Source organism: Perna viridis, chromosome 13 (genome assembly GCF_037379345.1).
Source record: "Perna viridis isolate PV_CMFRI_1.1 ecotype Kerala chromosome 13, ASM3737934v1, whole genome shotgun sequence".
Taxonomy (NCBI): domain Eukaryota; kingdom Metazoa; phylum Mollusca; class Bivalvia; order Mytilida; family Mytilidae; genus Perna; species Perna viridis.
In genome coordinates, this window is record NC_142457.1 from 23,411,092 (window position 1) to 23,435,053 (window position 23,962).

A 23,962-nucleotide genomic window follows, 5' to 3' on the forward strand; every position below is an offset into this window, starting at 1 on the left:
AAAACTTAACTATTCAAATTGAACCATTTTTTTTTTTTTTTTTTTTTTTTGTAGAACATTGTATATATTGCAGTAGCTGCCAAACGGGATACACCAAACGTTGAAAGTAAACATATTTCAGGAGCTAAACTTTATAGTCATATAGATTCATCAGAGGGTGGTGGTCAGTATTTCCCTCAGTGGCTTATGAATAATATGTTTAATACGACTTTTTAAAAAATATCCATAAGTCATTTGTGAAGTTTGAAGCTATATAGAAACCTTTCGAATGTGTCTTCTTTACAAATGTCGTTTAGACTGGTCTTATCGAATCTGCCTCATTTGTTTACATCATACATATGCCATGGGCATTGCTAAACCTATCACTATTAAGATGAATGAATGTAAATGGTGTCGATAGTTTTTACAAGAAATATTCACCCGTTGACTGTTATCGGCCGTAACCTTTAAAGTCTTGTTCAGTACATTTGAGTCGGTTCAGTCTTTCGTATCCGGGACCGATCAGTCACGTTCACACTATTTCAGACTTGCACCGAAAATGTTGTTAAGACGGTGTAAGGCTGTGATAAGATGGCTTTAGTCTCTACACCGATCAAATTACTTTTATTTTGTAAAAATCAAAGAGATTTTTTTTTTTTTTTTAAAAAGAGTTATCTCCCCTAAGTTAGCAGGTCAATATCTACTACTTAAATCTTTCCTTTTTAAAAATTAATCAAATCATTATAGTAAAATATATTAAATAATGTTTGGATATGAATATTATGTAGCTTAACAGCATTGGTCGGAATGTCTGGTAAAGCTGCATAAATTGTTGTGTATCTGGGGATTTTGATGATAAATACTTTCGCCGCGCACTTCAAGTCGGTCTGCATTCGTAACGTCTAACAATAGATCAATATGTAAAACTAAATCGCGATATAGGAAGAACACAAAAACGTTTCTTAGCATCAGTTTGAAATGAACATTACGAATTCGTCGGAGTACCATCAAATTAATGGACAGATATAGGTGGGGGAGTAGAAGAATAAATATATTTTGTTTTCTATTTCATTCATTCATATTTGTCAAAGTTGATAGGGCGCTGTGTTTCATGTATCGCCTGAACCTTTGTATATCAAGGCATCGAGAATACTTTAGAACACACGATCAAAGTCAATTTTACATCATGTAAGGTTTATTTGTAATTTGTATAATTGTATTGACTGATTTTTTTATTCATTTTTATAGTGATCTATATTTTACTCCTTGACCTGTGTAATAAGTTGCACAAAATTTTTCACAATCTCGATTCTAAGTTTAGCATTCAAATGATTTTAGTTAATTTTTAAAACACTCCTACCTCAACCCCAGTAGAAAGTCTTTTTAAAAATGCTAATAATCCACTAAACTGATTTTTAAAAATGACATAAAACGATCAGTTATTAAGTCTTTCGTGCAAGGACTTCCCGGCACGGCACGTGTCGACAATCACGTTAGTAACTGATCGTGACCATGACTCTGGTTTCTACAGTTTGTTAATAACAGTCGATGATGCATTCAGGTTTTTATTTATTAAGCATTGGTATGACTTCAAAGTTCTATTCTGTTCTACGAGGATATTAGTTTGTAGATTTTGGCGGAGCAAGTCTTCGTGAAACCTTACCAAAGAACTGTCGATATGACAAAATATGACTTGTCCTACTATATGTAGCAGCTACATGTAAGCTGTTGTGTTGATTTTCTGGCTCAATCTCATACAAATGTACCACATTTGAGTCAGTGAACATTTCCAAACGTGCAGTAAGTCAATCGAAGAGTGAAACAAGTCTGGATTGGACTCCTCTTTAATGTAATATGGCCATCACCCTGATTTTGCAATGCTTTACATAAATAAGGACTTTTACATATGACGTTTTAATAGGTATACATTTACAACACATAGAGAAAGGTCGACCAATAATTAACACAAAAAATTCTTGATAATAATTATGATATCTTTTTCTGCTTGTTTTAGTGGTTTACATGTACCGTTTTGTTCTTCTGACACTTTTAAATTTAGTTTGTAGTATGTGAAACATATGAGTGTTTATTTAGAATAAACAAAGCGGATGTAATTAAACGCTATTAATAAATTAATTTGATAATTAAGAGTTTAATAAACATCTTGTGGCGATATGGCTTGATAGGTGTGGTAGCTGAATTCGATTAGCGACTTCCATCATCTGCAAACGCGTTTCGCAGATTACAATCTTTTATTTGATGACTTAAAAAGACTACAATAAAGCAAAGCAAAACAAGTATACGTCATTATAGAATACAGACAGGGTTAATTGGTGTTTACGGGGGCTTTTAATTCTACAGAAATTTTCTTTTGGAATTAGGTAAACACTTCTAAGGAATTGAAAAGTAGTTCAGCACATCGTGGCGCCTGCAAATTTGGTCTACAATTACCCGACAAATTGACTATACGTATTCAAAATTAAAATGTTTAATTAAGTCGGAGGAACATTGAATAAAATATAAATATGGATAAAACATTAACAACAAAATTCTAACTCTAATATTTTTTAAGTAAGTGTAAATAATGTTTAGAATCAAAACGACACAATATATTTTGATTTACATGTATCTTTTTCTTTATTCATAAAATATTCAGAATCAAAATGATCTTTTAATTACATTTATAAAAAAATCTAAAAACAGCATATAATTAAAGAAAATTGTCGAAGGGGGACAATTCATAATTTTTTGACTTAACAAGTCTAGACGCGATCGTATTACATCTAAGCATAAAATTTTCATACAATCTCAAATGATCCAACAAAATCTGAACTAGTGTGAACAGAAAACAAAACAGCTGGTCTTGTTTATTTGAACAAGACTGAACACGTCTTACACGTGTCGAACTGAAAACAATCTTGTAGTCTGAAACGGTCTTAACATTTCGAACTGAAATCTCTTGCATAGTCTTGACATTATTCGGTATTTTTAGGCCCATGTAAGATTGGGTTACGATGGAAGTGGCCGTTGTAGACTTGAAACTCAGTACTAGTGATTGTTATGTGATAAACTCAAAAGAAAAATAAGAGGGGTACTTGGGTCAGGAAAGACCGTTAATTTATTAGGGGGAAATGGCCTATTTATACCTTCCTTGTGTATAATTGATTTTGAAATACACACATCAAGCATTTATTTATTTGTAGATGGGTCATTACCAAGTACCAACTTTCATTACCAAATTCATATTTAAAAATGTACCTGTAAATTTCATCTTCAACAAAGAACATTCATATAAACTTGGCAATGAATGTCCATGATGATGTAATAAGACCGAATACATTAATTGATATTGTTTTTTTTTTTTTGCTTTTGTTTTTGTGTTTTGTTTTTTATTTTATTATTTTTTTCTTTTTTTTGTTTATATTTCGTTTTGTGACGTTTCTTTCGGTTCGTTTGTGTTTAATTTCAGTCCTGGTCATAAAGAGATATTAATCACTACAATAATAAAATATAAAAGGACATTCGAAAGTGGTCATATTTTTATTTATCACTTTTTACAAGTTTGTCATGAAATAAATGTATTGATTGTGTACACGCTTTGAACGATAAAAGATTTAATAATTAAGGTCACGGTTTGCATTTTAACTTTTTAGTTTTCATAATTTTGCTCATTTTTGTAAGAAATAAGGCAATAAAGAAAGTCGCATACCAAATTAAAGTATTATTTAACCGATTGAAACCTGTCAAAACTAAACTATTCAAATTTAAACTCTTGACCCATTTTTTTGTTGAACATTGTATATAGCTGCCAAATGGAAAACACCAAATTTTGAAAATAAACATATTTCAAGAGCTAAACTTAATAGTCATATAGATTCAAAATATATTCATTCATAAGTCATTTGTGAAGTTTCAAGCTATAAAGAAACATGTCGAATGTGTCTTCTTTACAAATGCCTTTTGGACTAGCTTAATTTATTGACTCTGCCTTATTTGTTTACATCATTTACATGCCATGGGCATTGCTAAACCTATCACTATTAAGATGAATGTATGCAAATGTTGTCAATAGATTTTCAAGAAATATTCACCCGTTGACCTTTTATTATCATTTTTCATCTGCATTTCGTTTTTCATTTCCTCTATCATAAAAGCAGTCAACTGATTTCAACAGAATTTGACATGGATAAGCAAAATTAGCTACTTTTTTATTTAATTTAATTTTAATTTATTTTACAAGATGACGACATTCTTTTTAACCAGTTTTCAAACTCTGATATCGCTTAAATATTCATCTTTCTTTTTTTTACCGTAATGCATTTTACAAATTTCCCTAATGTCTTCTACAAATTGTACACTCCATGTACGGGTTATATGACTTGGCATACAAACTTTATTGGGAAATAGAGTTTCGGTGGTGTGCATCTCATTTAACGATTAACAAGGGTGAATAAGGATGAATAAAAAAATGGATACTACAAGTGATTCTATGTAGTCCCGCTTTTAGATGTAAACATTTAAACCGCTCCTTTTATATGCTGTATTTTCAAATTTATATTGCATACGTTTAATATGCAAAGTTCGTTTTCCCCCTTCCTTTACTGCATTTTACTGCTGTTTCCCAATTTTTTCGAAGAAATGTTCATCTGTAGGTCTGACGCTTGGAGAGATTTGTTTACTTATTTTCTAAAAAATATTGTACTATGGAATTATGGTGGTTGTTGATATGTAGAAACATGTTGTTTAAACAACAGATTTGTTATATGTATGAATTTATTTTATTTTCAGACAAACTTCGAGATGGTGCAGAATAATTGCATACTCTAACAGAAGACACATTGATTTGTGCTGGCTATACATAATTTTGCTTGTTGCATATTTTTACAAGGCATCATGTCTAATTTATAATTATGACAATTACTTTTAATTTGCAAAAAAATAATTAAAAAAGAAATATTAGACTGAAGGATCATGAAGGTCTTTGACTCCAAGCAATCTTGAAAACTAAAAAAAATGGATAGAGCATGCCATTTTTACCTTATAAACTAAATTTTATTCAATCGGAGCAATTTGGAATTTTGCGGAAAAATCGGATTCCCTGGCAACGTTTTCAAAATCATCTCAAAACCACAAAATTTTGACATAGCATGGCGTCTTCTCCCTTACACCAAATTTCATCAAAATTGCAGATTTTGATATTCTGGCGAGAAAATTTCTTTGGATAGCAACAGTGCTCTTTTAATCGTCACAAAAAAATTTGGACTTGGCATGTAGTTTGTACCCTATTTTTTTTTTTTTTCAAATCGAAACATTTTGAATTTTAGAGGGAAATTAGGTTTCCATAACGCCAAGGTATCTAAGATATTGCAATGTCCTATATTTTGACATCTTTTTCTTTATTTTGCAGCCATTTTAAAAATGGCGCCTTTTTCAGAGGTTTGGAAGCCTGGGTACAACCCCAGACGGTATGGAATATGTGTGCAACGTTTCTTAAGAGTCCGTCACACGGTTTTTAAGAATATTCCCGGAAAAGTTCATTTGTGGTCGGTGACCTAATTATAATAATAATAAGGAAAAAAGTAGGGCAAAGTCAATAGGGATCTCAAACTGCCTTTTGGAAGCCCTGATAAATGACACTAAATGTTTTCTTGTCAGTATTTATTTTGATTTTATATTTTAAATTTAGACTTTACATATATTTCCTACTTTCGGTTGTATGTTTTTTGTCGTTCATCACAAAACAGGAAAGATTTATTTATATTCAAATAGAATGTAAAAATATTATCTCGTCTCGTTCGTTTACTTGCATTATCGTGCTTACAATTTCTGAATTACAGAAATCCACATGACGAGGTGAATTATATAGTAAATATATAATTAAACGACATATGTTTTGAATTCTTTGTTTGTTAACAAAATTTTGCTTATTGCTTATTTCTATATAAACTAGACTTGTTTGTTTTTGTTTTTGTTTTAATTTTTGCAAAAAAAACCCATCGGTCATTGAATAACTCCTACTGTCAAAATTCAAATAAAAATATCATGAATTATGGAAAAAAAGACGCACCAATCCTGTATATAACTGAAACCTTGGTGGGGGATTTGTAGGGATACACAGACCATTTCCCATGTTGCATGCTGATCCAGTAATCCAAAGACGAAAATAAATTTATCAAAAGGTTCTGTAAAAACTGCATTGGAATTCATCTCCTAATCTCCTGTTTTAACCGCAAAAGAACATATGACAAGTCAAACCAATTGACAGATCGTACCAAGGCAAGTTCAATCTGTTTATGAATGTATTATATAAGTTAGCTACGGTAACTAAGAAGCAAATGTAGTTACTTATCATTTCCAAAGTTGTTTTGCAAACATGAACTTTTTTTCTTCAATAATTTAGATTTAGCTATTATTTTAATAACATGTTTCATACTCAGTGAAAATCCCGACTCAAAAACATTATACATCTTTGTTATTTCAAGAAAAGACGATACACCTAGATACAAATATGTAGTTCTTGCTAGGTTCCTCAAACTATGTGAAAATAAGCCAAATCATCTTCCAAATATACCGAAGAAGATGTTTTCAAATTACTTGAGTTTTTCCTGCATGGTGGACGCGTTTTTTAACAATGTTCCAATGGGAACAGGTTATGCACTACTACTTCCTTCCCTCTTATGAGGCCAACTTTAAAGTTGATTTGATCCATAAGAAGCTAAAATTGTTAGTCTATATCCTAATTCCAGTTTATGCTATATAGACGACGTGTTATCGTTAATCCTATTTCTGAGATTTGATACATCGCATCTACCCCCCAAAGAACTTGAAGTAAAGGATACTTCAGACACTGTAAATTCAGCCTCATATCTCGAACTACAATTAAAGATCAATGACAAAGGAAAACTATTGACCAATCTATATGACAAACATGATGAAATCTTATTAGATATAGTGAACTTTCCTTTCATTTGTGGCAACGTCCCTTCAGCACCTGCCTATGGAGTTTTCTTATCACAACTCATACGTTATACCAGAGCTTGCCGTAAGTACGCAAACTTGTTTGTATTGACTTTTTTACAATTAGGCTTCTAGAACAGGGTTATGTTGCTACAAGATTGAGGTCATCACTACAGAAGTTTTGTGGTCGTCATCGACTCGTGGATCGTTACGATGTATCCATTTGCACCATAAAAAACACAGTTTAGTATGGCCAATTTCACGTGTTCCACTTAAGTTAAAGAAACCAGGTGGTTTATGTGGATGAGGTTGATTTAATGTAGTAATGCATGGATTTGGTGATACTTTCTATGATTTTTATGGTATTAGTTTTTTTCCAACCCAAATGAAAAGGCGACTCAATCTTGACAGATTTCTTGACAGTAGAGCAACATATTTTTTTCAGATATTCCATTCCCAGTCTTAATTTATAAAACAAATATTCTTGCCAAACATTGAGAAAAATGCAACATCTCCTTTCATTATAGTAAATATAAAAGTAAATACTAGTGAGCTCAAATCTACCTTACATCTACTAGTCTATTGACATTCTCGTTTACTTCTTTGGACTCATAACACTACTGAGGAAAAGGAAATTCATATACAATTCGTTTTAAAAATAATCTATTTTAAGATCAGTGAAAAATCTGCATTTCTTAATTTGAAATATAACTTTACAATTGTTCTGTCTTTGTTGAAAACATAACCATTTTACCCCGATGATTAAAGTAAACCTACCATCCTAATTTATTGAAACCATATTTAATATATATTTAAGTTTAGAGGTCAAAATCGTATGCATATCGGATGATAATCATATGTTAGCAATCCACTGTTAGGGAATCATGAAATAATCATACAATTATATTTAAGTTAAGTTGAATTGAACAACACATGTGTCATATTGCATTGCTGCCTTCGAATAATTGATTTATTGTCTGTCGTTTGTTCATTCTTTCCTCCAGTTTTCTCTTAAGCTATTTCTAAGTAAAAAAAAACACATTATGAGTCATTTTATAAGCGAATCATTTAAATCCATGCCTAACTGATACTTAATAAGACAGCTGCTTAATAATATGTTTTAATCTAAAATTTTGTTTTTTATTGTTGTTATTCTAGTTATATGACTAAAATAATTGCTATTCAATTGTTTTGCATGCCATATCCTGTAGTTAAGACGTTTAGGTACGATACGGACAAAATTTGTCCTCTGTACGACTGATAAGAAGTGTATCGAGTTGTTTGGATGGGGAAATTGCTAAAATTATAACCGTATAACCTCAAACAAACAATATTCGAAGTTTAAACAATATTTCAAATAAGCCAAAATTGGTAACTAATACGATTTAAAAAATTGTGATTGCAACAGTTATTATACAACTTTATTTGTCTGCGCAAACCTTTTTCGTGTAATAAATGAAAATAACACCGCATTTTCTTCTCTAATGTTTGCGTTAAGTGCTAGGAAGAAACTATGAAATTGTGAACATTAAAAACAATAAATAAAGTAATCATCCAAGTAATCAGAAATAATATTTTTGTTATTCACTTCAAGATTCGTTTTGATTAATTTTCCTATTATTTATTTTCAACTCTAAAGGATATAGAAAAGAGTGCTGTTATTCTGCTAGTCTTTATACTTTCCAATCATAAACCTCCACTTCCAGCCTTGTTTTTAGAACAAGGTTCGCACAAGCAGTCATGCAAGTCGCATCACAACAGTCGAAATTCAAATAGCCGACATATTTTTCGTGGCAGCAGAATTTCGTTCAAAAAGCTAGCTAAAGAGTAAGTTTCTGAATTCTTGGGCTGACTGTCACATATAATTGTTGAATATCTCGTGGATATATGTTAAGTAGGCATCGTGAAGCAATTTTTATCTTGGGGGTTTCTGGGGTCATTATTAGTGCCCTTTACCCTGTATTGACCGTACAACTTCTCAAATGTCCTCTGACGATACATTTCCTTCATTATTTTGTACTATGGCAGAAATGCTGACAAGATATGAATATGGTATGAATGTTCCTTGTGGTATCTTGAATAGAACTGATATGGGATTTATTTTTTTAGCCGTCGAAAAAAATGGCCGCTTTTACTAAAAATAGAAAATAGGGGCCAGACAGTATTTTTTTTTTTTTTTTGCCAAAAAACCGTTTGATTCACTCAAATTAATTTCACTAGCTGAAATAATCCTTATTATTTGGACATCAATAGTCTTCAGGGACTCCTTGTAAGAGTTATTGCCCTTAAAAGGGAAAAATGACTGTTTTTTTCAGTTTTTAACCAAAATCCTGAAAACAATGATAGATAGAAAAAAACTTTCCATTGCTTAAATGATCCTTATGATAAGTCCAACTATATCCTCTTGAGTCGAAATTGTTGATCTTCTTGTTCAATATATTGCATTTTTTGAAAGGCAAAATTTAACAAGGTTAGAAATTCAGGCTCCGTGGAGTCTCCTGTTCTTATTAGTGGAATATACTGACATATGCGTGTGAATATATCAATTTCAGTCCATTTCGCTTTTGTAAAGTTATGACTACTATCTGACCATTATAATTAATCAGATGATACAAAATGATAAAAAAAGACGCTTAGAATTTTCAATACACTTTTTTAAAATTATCAATCATGTTGATAAACTTTGAAAAAACAAACTAGAATATAGCCATGTCATTGAATACATCAATTGTAGACTTTTCAGATGAAAATGAATTGAAAACTCCACTTCGAAGTGCTATAAAGTAGTGTTTACACACAACACAAATTATATATCAAAATTGGAAATTTCGCGTGGGTGTAACTTATTTTTTATCAAAGAACTGAAGCTTACAAATGTATATATTAAAGATTTTAAACAGTAAGTATGGACTGTTGTCAGCATAGCGATATAAATGTGCCACAATGTGTTACCGCTGCTCTTTACATATATTTCTTTTTATATTTTCGATTTCTATCGACAATTTTAAATTTAAAAGTCCCCACATCCTTTGCCCCTTCGCATCAGACGGTTTATTAACCTTTTTTATCAAACGATAATTAATTACAAATATTGTTATAAAATAAGTGAATTTCTGCCATTGACATGTACACAGTATTGACAATACTTTGCGGTACCATTTCAACAACACTCTACCACTGCTGGCTAAAATAATGAATGATTATGATGACCATGCCCAGTTGAAATATAATTATGACAAACACATTATGTCTTCTTAAACTCTTATTTTGTTTTACTTAGTTATATTCTGACCATATAAATTATTAAAATATCCTTAAATACGCAATTTGTCGAACTCAACACAAAAATGGTTTCAAGTAGACATCTTAAAAATCAAAGAAAATCTAGTGCTGAGTAGGACACAAAATGTCTAATACAACGTTTTTGTGCGTTGAGGTGGACACATTTTGTCTACCTCAACGCAAAAAGTGTTGATTTAGACATTTTGTCTTTCTATCAGTAAAAACATACCATTTACTGTTATACACACTCAGCTTATTTAAGGCACTGAAGAAGGTCATTTGTTGACTGAAAATTTTGCCCATTATATACTTTATTATAGTGTGTTAATATCTTTATCGGTATCGTTGTACAATCCTTTAGACTTATATATATACTACAAACAGAAACTGTTTATCTGGAATAAAACAAAACGTCATATAAATTTTTCCAATTCACGTCGGTTGTAGTAGTCTACTGATTAATCTTGAAACATTTTCACAGACATTTTTTACAGATTTTGTTAAACAAAATTTATGTATTATGCACATAATGAGCATTTGGATTTGTAATCTATAAAACAACATGAGCAAGTATCTATTGGTCTACTATAGACAGATAAAATGAATTTTATGATATGGCCCCCAAAAAGTCTGTAAAATCAATACAAAAAGATCCCCAGACAGGACCTGCAACATTTTCCATTTGATTGAACTTTGAATGGGACCCCGTGTTAGAGTTTCTGTCCATTACTCCAACATATGGGGTGTTAATTTAACCTTTTCGCAGATGTTAATTCATATCGTGAAAACATAATGAATAGACAGATACTGGATGAAATTATCTTTTTGAAAATACCTACCAACGTTACCAGGCACAAAGAATTTGAGAGTCTTTGGAATGTGAAAAAAAATATGTTTTTTCTCGGTTTTTAACAATCATATCAGAACCCATATGAGAGGAAAACAACTGATATTAAATAGTAAATTTTAGTACATCTAAATGATAGTATATACTAAAATCAGAATCGGTCACATTTTTGGAAAATATTTAAAACAGATAGGGGAACATTTTTATGCGTGAAATCAAAAGCACAGTTCCAAGTAAGAAAATTAGGTTCTTAAGTGTGTCTAATAAACCAAAGCTCACATATTTTTAAGATGTTAATTGATAATAATGTAAACAAAAAGAAATCTTAAAAAACACTTATAAGGACGTAAAATATTTCATCTATTTGAAGATATTCTATTACAATTGCAATACATACATTTAACAGTCTTTTGCTATTCCTTTGGTTTTTCTCATATTTTAGGAGTGTAACTAAGCCTGATTATAGTGTATTAATTCATTCCAATACACACGCCTTTATATCAGACAGGATTTTTTTCATTGGTAAAAGAAGTTAAAAGGACGTGGTTTAAAGTTCATGACTTTTTTTATTGATCAGATGATAGGAAAATAGGCAAATGTTGTACCCAAGATAAGATAAAAACGACAGCATTTTTCAGTACAGTAAAATGGTCATATTGAGTATTCGGTATAATCAGTTACATTTTTATGTGAGGATATTAAGATAATCCCAAAAATAACAACACGTCTAGTAAATATTAAACCACAGAATAATCACGACGTGGTTTTGAAATCGTTGCTCAAAGTAAGATTTATCTCTTCAATGTCAGTCAATGTGATTTGACTATTTGCAATATCAGAATGAATGAAAACAAACTAGAATTTCCATACCACTTTGGTGAATTGAGTTTTTTTTTTCATCAAAATGTGCACTGGAAATGAACATTAAATTGAAGAGAAAACTGATATTATGATTATCGAACCAATAGACTTTTGAAAATAGTCAAAAGAAGTTGTCAAAAATGTCCGTAGAACAAAGGCAAGTTTCAATGTAAGAAACAGAAAGTTTGAAACCACCACAATGGTCCCGACTTAAGAGTATGCATATCCGATATAATGATGCGTTAAACAAAGTGCTACACCTGCTGCAAACAAGAAAAAAATATTGGATATGTACAAGAACAAGTCACTAAGCATTTGGATTCGGGTATATCGTACATTTAAGACAATAATCGTGAATATGATCAAAACCAATGCGACTTAAACTTTGCAAAGAGCAAGTGCATAAAAAAGTTTTTACTTAAATTGAAAAAAATAAACAGTTAATTAAAAAAATATGAGAGTTCCGTTTTGTTGTATGACATTGATTGACTAGAGTACAGACATTGCGTAAGTTGTTGGTGTCACATTCGATTGAACCGGGGCTGGTTACAAAAAACGAATTATTGCTATTAGAATGTGGAGTTATCAAAGGCAATATAGATATTAAAATGTTCAAAAATGGTTGGTGTTGTAGGATTACAATCATAAATCTTTGAAAGATGCCGTTAGTTGTGGAGGGAAAGCATTATTCGATCACGAGAACGTCCATTTTCATATGTGAACGGGTAACATTAAAAATGCTTGCTTTCAATTTCATCAATATATGTAAGTTGTTTCTTGGCGTATTTTGATAAAACAAACGTTTTTTGGAAAGAGCAATTTGTACTGCAGACGATGTCATATTTTTTTTATGACGTAATGATAAGATCAAAGCGTATTACAATATCACAGATATTTCCCCTTTGATGTGGACATTGCAAACGTGGAAAGAAACCGATTGGAAGACAAAATGTTGGACATTTTTTTCTTCAAGTTATGCGAACATCTTTTTAATCGGGACTTTTATTAACTATATTGACAATTTATTACATAACCCCAATGAAAATATATTCTTATGTCACAAATCTGATTTTTTTCGACGTTGGCCATTGGCTACTTTCTTGCTTATGGTTGTAAAATATAACAACGAATGGTATTTTTAGCAGAGTATATTCACGCTTAAAGGACTGTATAAATATTCAGAATATCATGTTTATTCTAAAAAAATAATGAGTTTTATTGTCTAATAGTAGATAAATACGCAAGTATGTTGTGATATCACGTTGTCTTTTTCCCGGCGTTTTTCACATGTTGCATGCTACCCAGTCTTTATTAAAAGCTTTATTCGTTAGCTTTGAGTGAACTAATAACTATGAAAGTTTGTACTTTACATGTATATATGCTGCATATTGTATATTCTAAAAACTAATGGTACTTGGCTGAACATTTATATAAGCGCAGGATTTTGTCTGCGCTTGCACCTTCGCTAGTGGAATATTGTAAAATCAACGTATTTCATGATCGTCTAATTAACTCTTGACAATTATTTTAGCTATACGATATAATAAGCTGTACAAACATTGCAAAAATATTTTTTTGATTTTTGTTCTTATCGGACAAAAAAAAACAAAAACAAAATATTCTGGTGTGGCCTTTTTGACCCCTCGTAGCTCGAAAACCGTAAGAGATATCCGAAATCTGATGGGAAAATCCAGGCAGGTTTGTTAAAGAGGAATCCAATGAAGAATCCAATAAAATAAAAAATTTCGATATCGGACCAAAAAAAAAAGTTTTAGGCGTTGCCCCCCATAACTTGAAAGCGGTCCAAAACACATAAAATATGTTGTACATTTGTTCAGCCGAATTAAATAAAGAACACTTTAAAAATGGAATATTTAGAATGGAAAAAAAAAACCGAAAAAAAAACATGGGTTTTAATAAAATACGTATTTTTACCCTTTTTGGTCTCTTTTTCTAATGCGGCAGGAGCAACAATGTCCAAATGAAATATGAATCTTCTTAGTTGTTGGTAAACTCATATCAACATTTCAAAACAATTTGTCAACCACAAGTAAAATTATGGCACGGAAACGAAGTGTCCCCAGACCACGACGACGACGCGGACGACGACTGCGCCATGACATTATAGGACTGCAAATTTGGTTTGTCGTATAATAAAAACGGGAGATTTCGCTCTCAAATTTTCTCAAAGTGGGAGATTTGCCAAGGTTTTCTGGAAATTTTTAGCAATGTTTTATGTTTAGCAACATATCTTATGAAATTAGGAAACGAATACATGTATTCGGAAATATCAACATACATCTACATTAGAGATATAAAACAAAATAGGAAAGATTCACCTTATACGCTTTCACAACATGATTTCAGAGGGGTGCTACTGACTTTGTGTTTGCAGGTTTTTTGCTATCTGTTTTAGGGGGGGGTATTTTTTTTAAGCACATCACAATTTATTGTCATAATTCCTAATATTTTTCTCATAGGATAAAATTTCCTTCAAATAATTTTTAAATGGTTGATGCCAAACTATTTACCATATCAGGATGTAATCAGATCATTTCAATTGACCAGAACGTACGAAATATTAATATCGAATCGGATAATTAAATAATAATTTATGCCGTATGTGTTATTTTATGCATAATATCAAATAAACACACTTATTTTACTTATAACAATTATAGAACGATGTACGTCGCAATACAAAAAACACGTCAAATTTTGCCGATTTCGGAGTTACCAAAAATGACACCAACACCTTACGCTACGGCACAGTAGTTTGATGACTTCGTGGATCGTCAAAATAAAAAATAAAACAAAATAAAAATAACTAAAACCTCAATAATTACATTTCCACGGAATTTGATGCACTGATGCTAAAGTTTGAAGGGATGTTATTCTGCTCAAAAGCAACATTACTGTTTACTAAAACTAATTTCATCTGTTTGTTATCGAAAGTTCTCCTTATTCGTTCGTGAATCTTGAAAACCACAGTAACGGATCAATCAAAAACTTGGAAACACATTTTCAAGTTTAACCTTTTGTTTCCCTATTGCATTATATTTGGTTTAAAATACTGATCGTATACAATTGTATTTAAATTTGAAATTTCCTAATACTGCAGCTGATGCTTGCGATGTAACTAATTGACAAAAACATACCAATATTTGCAATATCTTTATAATTTTTAATTTTGTATTTTGGGTATTGAAAATTGTGATAAAATTTATAGGATACATGCACTGAAACCAACGGCTTCATTAGCGCCATACCAGGATACACAAGTGATTTGTGTTGTTGTTGTACATGCATGGAGTGTCTCGTCACATTTTATTTGTACATTGTATGTTTTTTTTTTGCAGTTAATTATCTTATTGATTTTTTTTTATTAATTAGATAATTATAAAATTAGTGAACACAATATTGTATCATTTTTGTTGTAAAATCAGGATTAAGTGTATAGTCGATACATCACCAACTCTTTATGGTATGGATTGATTTAGTTTGTAATGTAGGTTCCTTTTATGTTTACAAACTGCATTTGTATACTCGGCCTTTTTTTTTCATTTTGAGGAAATTGTGTAAAAAGAAGACAAAACAAATAGTGCATTTTATACTGATTTATAAATGTATGGTTGGCTTTACATACACTTTCAGTGGAGGTACATGTAGTACAAACAAATACGTATAAAGTGCACATATTTCTGTTAAAGAGTCAAAGCATAATTTATAATTAAAAAAAAAACGCAACAAACAATGGTAGAGTAAAAAGATAGAAACTGTAACCAAAGCAAGAGAAAAAAAATTCACGATTCCATAAATCGCGGAAAATTACAAAGAACAAGACAAAGCTCCAAAAATATTACTAAATGACTTACAGAAAACACATAGATACTAACAAATTAAATGACCAAAATTAACTTAGGAATAGGGAGAATTCATCAAACAAGTTGCTCATATAATTTCCAATTCTGGTAATAATCAAAGGAGAGATACTACAAAATTGTGAACCAGTTGGTCAAACTAAAAACTATAAAAGTGTTGAATTTACTCATCTGGCAACATAACCTTGTACTATAGCATGTTCGTGATTAATTTAGGTAAAAAAAATCCTTGATTGTTTGACCGAATTAGGGAGACCACTCTAAAAAATATAAGTTTAGCCAACAATGATAATAGACGTTTAGACGAGTAATCAAGGGACCAAGGTTATAGCGGTAATCAAAAGAATGTAATCCAGGGACAAAGACCAGACATGGAAAACAGACATACACAACAAAGAAAATAAAGTAACTAAAATCATACATCCAAAGTTACAAAAGTAAATGATCAACTCGGACTCCATTAAAAACTGGGAGCATGGACCAGGTGCACCGGTAGGGTAAGCGTCCTCTGCTTTTCTAGAAACACCCGTCGAGTTGCTAATAAAAGTCAAGTCCGGGGTAAACAAACCAGGGAAGGAAAACTATGACCCGTTGAATAAATCAGTTCTCATGGTGCTGGTGGATACACCATAACGATCCACGTCTTCATGATAACGACCATAAAACTTCTGTAGTGATGACTTCAATCTTGTAGCAACATAACCCTGCTCCAGAAGCCTATTTGTTAGAGTTCTAGCGCGATACAAAAAGTCTGCGTAGTTTCGGCAAGCTCGGGCATAACGTATGAGTTGTGATATGAACACTCCATTCGCAGGAGCCGAAGGGATGTTGAGAGTAGCAATATCCTGTTTCAGTTAAATTCATGTAAATCATAGAGATGGGAGATGAAAAATTGAAGTTTATACTCAATGCAATACAGTCTTATTGAAAAGATCAGAGTCGTGTCTAAAAATAAATTGACAATACATTTTCTTCTTCTACTTGACTTTCCAACGTGCAAAACTTTGCAACTCTATGTAAAATTAGTTTAAGATAACCACAACAAGATTTTTTTCAAAAGAAAGCTTTCTTCGTGATTCTAAAGTGGTGAAGTGGCAGTCTCAAAACTAATTTTGATTTTTCTAGTAAGCGTATTTATTCTTCTTATATTTGTCTTTATTTCAAAAGAGGGAACATGTGTTTAAGACACTAATCTGTTCAAGAATCAATCGTACTGAAATTTCCTCTTTATGTTTTTTTTTTCTTTTGTAAATTGCAGTTTTAAACTATGAAATTAGCAGATTGTCGAAAGTAATAACAATAAAAGAGTCTGGTGATACTTCCTCTCCTACTTTTCCTAGGATGACTTCCGCTTGACCAGTTCCGGGTCCTAGAATTCTCGTCGTCTGTCTGTACCCATTCCATCTGGACATTCATATCTTTCACCTTCTGGCATCCTGCTTTGAATGGATGTAGATAAAATGGTTTGTTTTTTGGAAGATTAATTTCATTGAAAATGGATCCATCTGATCTGCGAATAAAATGCAAATTGTTAAAAACCCGAATATTATCACAATGGCCTTTTTGCAGTTTTGAGACAACCTACTTTTGCGCAGTTTAAAATTCAAAATTCAATTAAATTGTTTTATGATTCTATTGAAGAGATTATTCAAGAAAAAAAAACATGTCGCTTTATTGGTCTCACATGTAATTCAAAAGATGCAAAGAAAATAAAATGGCTGGAAAATCATAAAGCAAACAGCATGAACCTTGGAAAAAACTTTTTTCTATATGACGTCATTTGTATTTAACCGTGTGCAGTATAAGTACAGAAAGATCACTTTTTTATCAAATAAAATTAGAAATTATATATGGAAGGTATGGTGTTGAATTTATCAATCTATGGGTTTACCTTTATATTCACATTCTATACCACCTAACGTTCGGTAATGAATAATCGACAATTAAGAACCAGCAAATGTGTTTATACGCCAAACAACTTTTCCTTAAATAATATCATATTCTAAAATGAAATATTTACCATTTTCAACAACAGCATGTCACAATTTTTAAACAAATGTCTTAACCTATATGCAAACATATTTACCTGCAGCAATAGTTAATAAGGGTATTTTTACCATACGACCCACTTGGCAAAACACCATCTTGTGCGTTTTTATTTCTACTGTCTTCATCATCCCAACGAATACTTCCAGATTCAAACCCTTTTCAAAAATACTTTTTAGTAAAGACAATGTTTAGCAAACGGGATATAAACACTTATGCAATTTAATTTCAAGAATTTTTTAACAACAATTATAATGACATGAATTGTCGAGCTTGTGTAACAGTAACTGCATTGGGCAACCTTCAACTTAAATGTGGCGTTGGGCATAGAGGGTGGGCGATGGAGAATTTGAAATCTGAATTAATCAGGCGTACCTTGTTTTGCATTGTATAAGTGAAAGAATTATGAAATAGAATTTAAAAATATAAAATTTATTTAATTTGTACCAAGAACAATTACATGTAATGATATTACGTTTTAAACAATGATAGGTATGAATGGTGAATGTGACAAAAGGGTAATGACGGTGGTTTGGTAATGTAAGATTGAGAAAAGACACAAAAAGAAATAAAAGTGTTTGAAGTTAACCCACAAATGGGTGGTACTCAAAGTTGTACGAAATACTTAATCAAAATATCATGTCAAAAAAATAAGATGCATTTCGTGCGTATTTTTAGAGATTATTTTTTTTTCAAAATGCATTTTAAATACTGATGTATTATTTGTACCGTTGTCTCCATAAACGTGTTAATTGTATTTAAAGTTTTAAATAAAGTTGACAATATTGTAAATAACTCAAATCATCAGTTTCTTACAATGAAAATATTGACTTTATTAGTCAAATTTCAAATTGCTTTTGGTCTCTTTTACCTGTAAGAAGTGATCGAAGGTGATGGAAGCATTTAAAAGTGTAAATATACTAACCTCTTGGGCAAGATAACCCTTGTCTCAATATACAGTAGTTCCCCTTTGGCCAATATCCTGTTCCTTCTACAACATGTTCATCTTTAGTGCAAAAGTGAAGGACAGTGTTTCGTCCAAAATGACCTTGATAAAAACAAATAAAACGAAGTAACATAACAATATATGTATGCATTTACCTTCGATTTAATTAGGTTTGAGTCAATAGCGTATGTGTTTCGGAAACAAAATCACAAGACGCTAGTTGTTTGAAACTGTCTGTCTTATTTAAACATAGTATATAACTTTTCAATTTGATACGTATTGCATTTCTTATCTCCGGACCCAATCATAAATATTTTTTGATTAACAAAAATTTCACGAGCTTTGCTCACAATTTTTCTTGTTTAATTCAACCTAAAACATTTGTTACATTGTAATTAGTATGATACAAGGAGGATTTCTAATAATCTTTACAAATAATCTTTTAACACAATTGTTATCATTTAATTTTGGTATCTGATTACTATTTCAGTAAATAAATGTTTGTAAATAAAAAAAAATACATGAACCAGATTGATGTAAATGCATATGGAAAAAAAGAAATAGTGCTTAATTTTGTGCAAAAGTGATCGAAATCATTCAAATATACATATATATATATATATATATATATATATATATATATATATACTTACATATATTAAAAATGGCAAAATTGAAATATGATATACAAAAAAAAAGTCTCATTCTACCAAAAATATACATATTTTGTTAGAAGAACAATTTCAAAACCAAATATATTTATATAATAAAGCTTTTATTTTGTACCTTGAAGATGTAAGCTAGGTGATTGTTTGTTTTGCGGATGACTGTCTTCGTTATCTTGTTTTCTCCAACCACTTTGCCAATTATAGGGGCAACCAGTCTTGGGTTGTGGGAGAGTGTAAGTTCCTCGGGGCCATTGCACTGTCAACATTGAGAAAAAAACAAAATGTACTGTAAAGATATGAGTCCTCTTTATATGAATTTGCCTGCATTTCAAGTGATTTAAAGTGAAGATGACGGTAATAAAAATGTAAATAAAATTAACAAGACAAACTAGCTCTTTTTGTATATTTTAGTTAAATTTATAAATAAAAAAGCGTAAAAAGTAAAATATCAATATATAATAGATCTTTTGTGTATTATATATAATGTACCTGAACAAGCAGATGATAATATCATCAGTAAAAAAGGTAAATTTAGCACCATTTTGCAACAGCGATATTAAGTCACTTTGAGTAATCTAAAAGAACAAAAATGATAAAACGTAAATGTCTTCAAGAAAATAAAATTGATTAAACATCTGGGCCACTGAAGATTGATCATAAATTCCGCACAAACAATAATAACAAGAGAAATAAAACAAATTATAGCCTACAAGCTAGGGGTTGAATCGATTTCACACTTATCTTGATATTTTCGTATTCAATATTTCAGTTACGTGTGAATGCATGTATAAAATATTTTCGGGTATCTTCATATCATACAATGCAATGAAATGATGCTGTTTTGATTCAGATCAACAAACAGATTGAATCAGACATACAACATTGTGCATTATGGCAATAAATACATGCATTTACTTAGACACCCTGTTAATACTATAACGTCTTAAACAATGTGAATCCTTTCTGAAGCAGTAAAAGTTCCGTTACATCAATTAGAATGTATTTTGAACCTTGGTAAACTGCACACCCGTCTTAACAGGACCAATTTAAAGTCCAAAGGCGGTTCGGTTTACACAAGTTTCATTGTAAAATTGTTCAAAGAAGGACTTCATGTTGAGCCCAAACAATACAAACTTAGCTCTTATTTTACTTTGTGTTTTTATAAGTGTATTTTTTAAGATTCACACTAAACAGATTATAACAAACTACACATATTAGACGAAATTCATTATTCTTGGACATGTGTGATGTAATTCATGGAAAAAATGCGATGGAATGTTATGATGACAGACAAATATATTCACACATACCTCCAAGACAAAGCAAGTAATTCACAAACTGATTTATAAACTGAAGTGCAAATGTCAAATATTTGAAGTAAAAACACAAAGGATGTACAGGATGTTTATGAAATAGATTGCATCAAAATTAATTGAACGCCCTTCCTGCATCTACTTCGCTACACAATTGATTTACGCATTTGAGTTATATCCCATAGCTATGGCTATAGCCTTGTGAGGTAGTACAATGTACTTTGGCTAGGTATAGAACCGTGTTTCATTGCGACAATATGTCTACAGTAGCGATTATAAACAAAGACTGCAAAGTGTCGACAGCTAGCACCATAGACGGATAACTTTCAAACACCTTGTATTCAGTGGAAATATTTGATGATGCATGTATGAAGGAACGGTTATGGAACGCTTCTATTAGTGCAAATACCGCAACAGCTTATAAGACTGGTTTTGAACTTTTCTGCCAAATTGTCCCCTTGTATGGTATGACTAACAAACCTGGAGACCTGCCTACTATAGACGAAGAATTATTAATTAACTTCGTTACATACTGTTATCAATCCTAGGTTGTTTTTTTTTTTGTTTTTGTTTTTTTTTATTGTTTTTTGCTTTTGTTTTTTGTTTACTTCAGAAAAGGTAGAAAAGATCCACTCATGTTTAATGATAGGTTAGAATGTATATTGAGAGGTATCAAAAGAATTCAAGGTCCTGATTTAGCTTTAAAGGAAAGACTTCATGTAGCTCTGTTTATTTTGACAGTAATTTGTAAATTATTTAAAAAAGGGTTTTGTCCCCTTTTCTAGACTCTATGATGCTAGCACTTTGTCAATTAGCCCTTTCCTTATGTTGTGGGGACTGTTACCAGTAAATGGATCATGATAACTGTACCTTAATGCCAGATATTACTTTTGATATAAATAGATTTACTATGTTTTGAATTTGAAAATGTTGAAGACTGATCCTTTCAGTCAGGGTGTAAATATTAATATTTTGAATCTGGACGTATCAAACCTGTACCATGTATGAACCAGTTCATTGAACATAGGAAGAAACAAGTGCAGTTAGTTCATCAGCTCTTTTATTAGACTGTAAAGGAGCACAATAAAAAAACAAGTTTATTGGCTTTTTAGACATGCATTATCTGTATTAGATATTGATGATACAGTGGTCATTCATTTTAGTATAGGGGCAGCTACTACTGTAGCAGCTGCAGAAATCTAAGATCATTTGATTCAAACTTTAGGTCAAACTGTTACACTAGGTATAGTAGGACTTCATTAGACACTATTATACATGCACGAATCAAATGGATATTTCCATCTGATGTTTTTTGCTGACTATAGTGGATTACAGACCTACATGCAAATGTACAATTCATATTAACATTGGATCAATCTTCTTGGGGGCACTCGTTATACTCATTTTGGCGCTCCCCCAGGTTATCGTTTACTTCCTTAAAGTTATTTCAATGGTTAGAAATCAGTTTTGGAATCTGCCGGGCTCCCCCCCCCCAGAAATCTAGTCCACAACACAAACGTCAGTGGGTGTGCCTGCCGGGCTTCCCCAGGTACTGAGATTAGACAAAATTTACACAGTATCGGATGGGCTCCCCCAGATACAATGTACCTCTGTTTTCTTTCATTTTTTAGCTCACATGTATTTTCATTTTTTTATATTTTTCATGTATTTGATGGGCTCCCTCAGATACTGATCTTTTTAAAATAAGTTTGTTTTCTACGAGTAGCCCCCAGATTGACAAATTATGTTTTATGTTTTTTTATTATTAAATATTGTGTTTTTGTAAATATTTTGTACTGATGATTTACTTAGTTTAAATGTAGTTATTTTAATGATTTATTAACTTCATGTGTTTGCGTTTACAAATATGTTGTAGGTTTTGACTACATGTATATACACTCACCAATTTGTTAACTTGTGAAATACGAATGTACATAAATACAAGATGTACGTATACATGTATATGCCACATGAAGTTTTTTTTAATTCCATGAAACTTAAACAGAGGTGTTGTCAGCAAAATGATGGAAAAGATGTGACAGAAGTTTGATATGTGTTGAACTTGCATAAATGGGTACCTTAGGGAATGTTCCTCTACTCAGTGTGAATTTGGTTTCTCAATATGATAAAATGCATACAGATGTACAGAATAATTGAATGTTTTATTATGGTTAAGAGTGCATTTGGGAAGGTGTGTATTATGTTCTTAAGAGTATATAAAATTAATTTACGCATTTCCCTGATATGTATTACAGAATGGAAGGTCACTACAGACTCAGTTGATTTCAGATATTATCCGTCAATAATGAACATTTCGGGCTGATAACAAGTGTAATATTAAAAAGGTCATCTATTAATCAGTTCATCATATATTTTAAACCAGATGTGTACTTTTTACCAAATCTTTAATTTATAGAAAGAAAAAATCATAAAAGAATATTTAAAGTGTAATCCAAAATTTCAACTTTTCATCAAATTGACTTTGACGTCGCCAATTACCAGAATAGACCAATATTGCCATTAAAAATGTTATTGCCCTGGGAAAGATAACAAGCAGAATTCAATGCATTTGACTACAACGATGACGAACCACATTGTACCATATCAAAACATTCAACATTCCAGTAACCGACTCTCTCTTCACAAGTACCCTTACGAACAAAACCTTTCATACAAGAAGTCACGATGGTTAAGTTGCAAATCAACAAACTTAATTTATTGATTAGAATGCAACTTATTTGGTCTAGTATATGTCGGTGAAGCACAAAAACGATTAAACAAACGGATGTGCGCTCATCGTTTGGGAATTAATACCACCAAATTCCAGACAGTTTATCACAAGGTAATTCAATCTTTGTTTTGTACGCTTCAACCAACGAACAGTCCCGGAGGAATATTGGATACGCAGACTAGGTACTGCAATAACTTACGGGTGCAATGACAACATCAAAATTAAAAAAAAACCTTTCAAGCCAATATAACAATAACATAAATGTGATGAATTTATTTGACAAAAATCCAAGACGGGAAAGGAGTCATGGCCATTGCACCTATACGTAACTTAGACATGTAAGATACTTGATATATCTAGAGATAGTCTTCTTCCTTTCATATAAACAACTCTTGGACTTCATCATATTCGACCAAACTCTATTCTAGACCGTTCACTCAACTACACTCCC

General features: G+C 31.4%; 2 protein-coding genes across 8 annotated transcripts in view; one reads left to right on the top strand and one right to left on the bottom strand.

Moving 5' to 3' along the window:
- Window positions 1-5,942, top strand: part of LOC148600048 (uncharacterized) — a 33,263-nt gene extending 27,321 nt beyond the window's left edge. For 4 of the 7 annotated variants that reach the window (XR_015918208.1, XR_015918205.1, XR_015918207.1 and 1 more), the window contains 2 exons: window positions 55-163; window positions 4,768-5,942. Coding sequence is in view for 3 of the 7 variants with exons in the window: in XM_088559438.1 (XP_088415564.1) it covers window positions 55-104 (50 nt within the window). In the remaining 4 variants the exon portion in view is untranslated. The remainder of the gene's footprint in view (window positions 1-54; window positions 164-4,767) is intronic. The other 3 variants (XM_088559439.1, XM_088559440.1, XM_088559438.1) reach the window with 2 other exon arrangements.
- The window catches only part of LOC148600047 (uncharacterized), a 66,319-nt gene that overhangs the window by 38,869 nt on the left and 3,488 nt on the right, over window positions 1-23,962 (bottom strand). Inside the window, exon 2 of the mRNA XM_088558112.1 lies at window positions 19,586-19,723. Within this exon, the coding sequence (XP_088414238.1) occupies window positions 19,586-19,723 (138 nt within the window). The remainder of the gene's footprint in view (window positions 1-19,585; window positions 19,724-23,962) is intronic.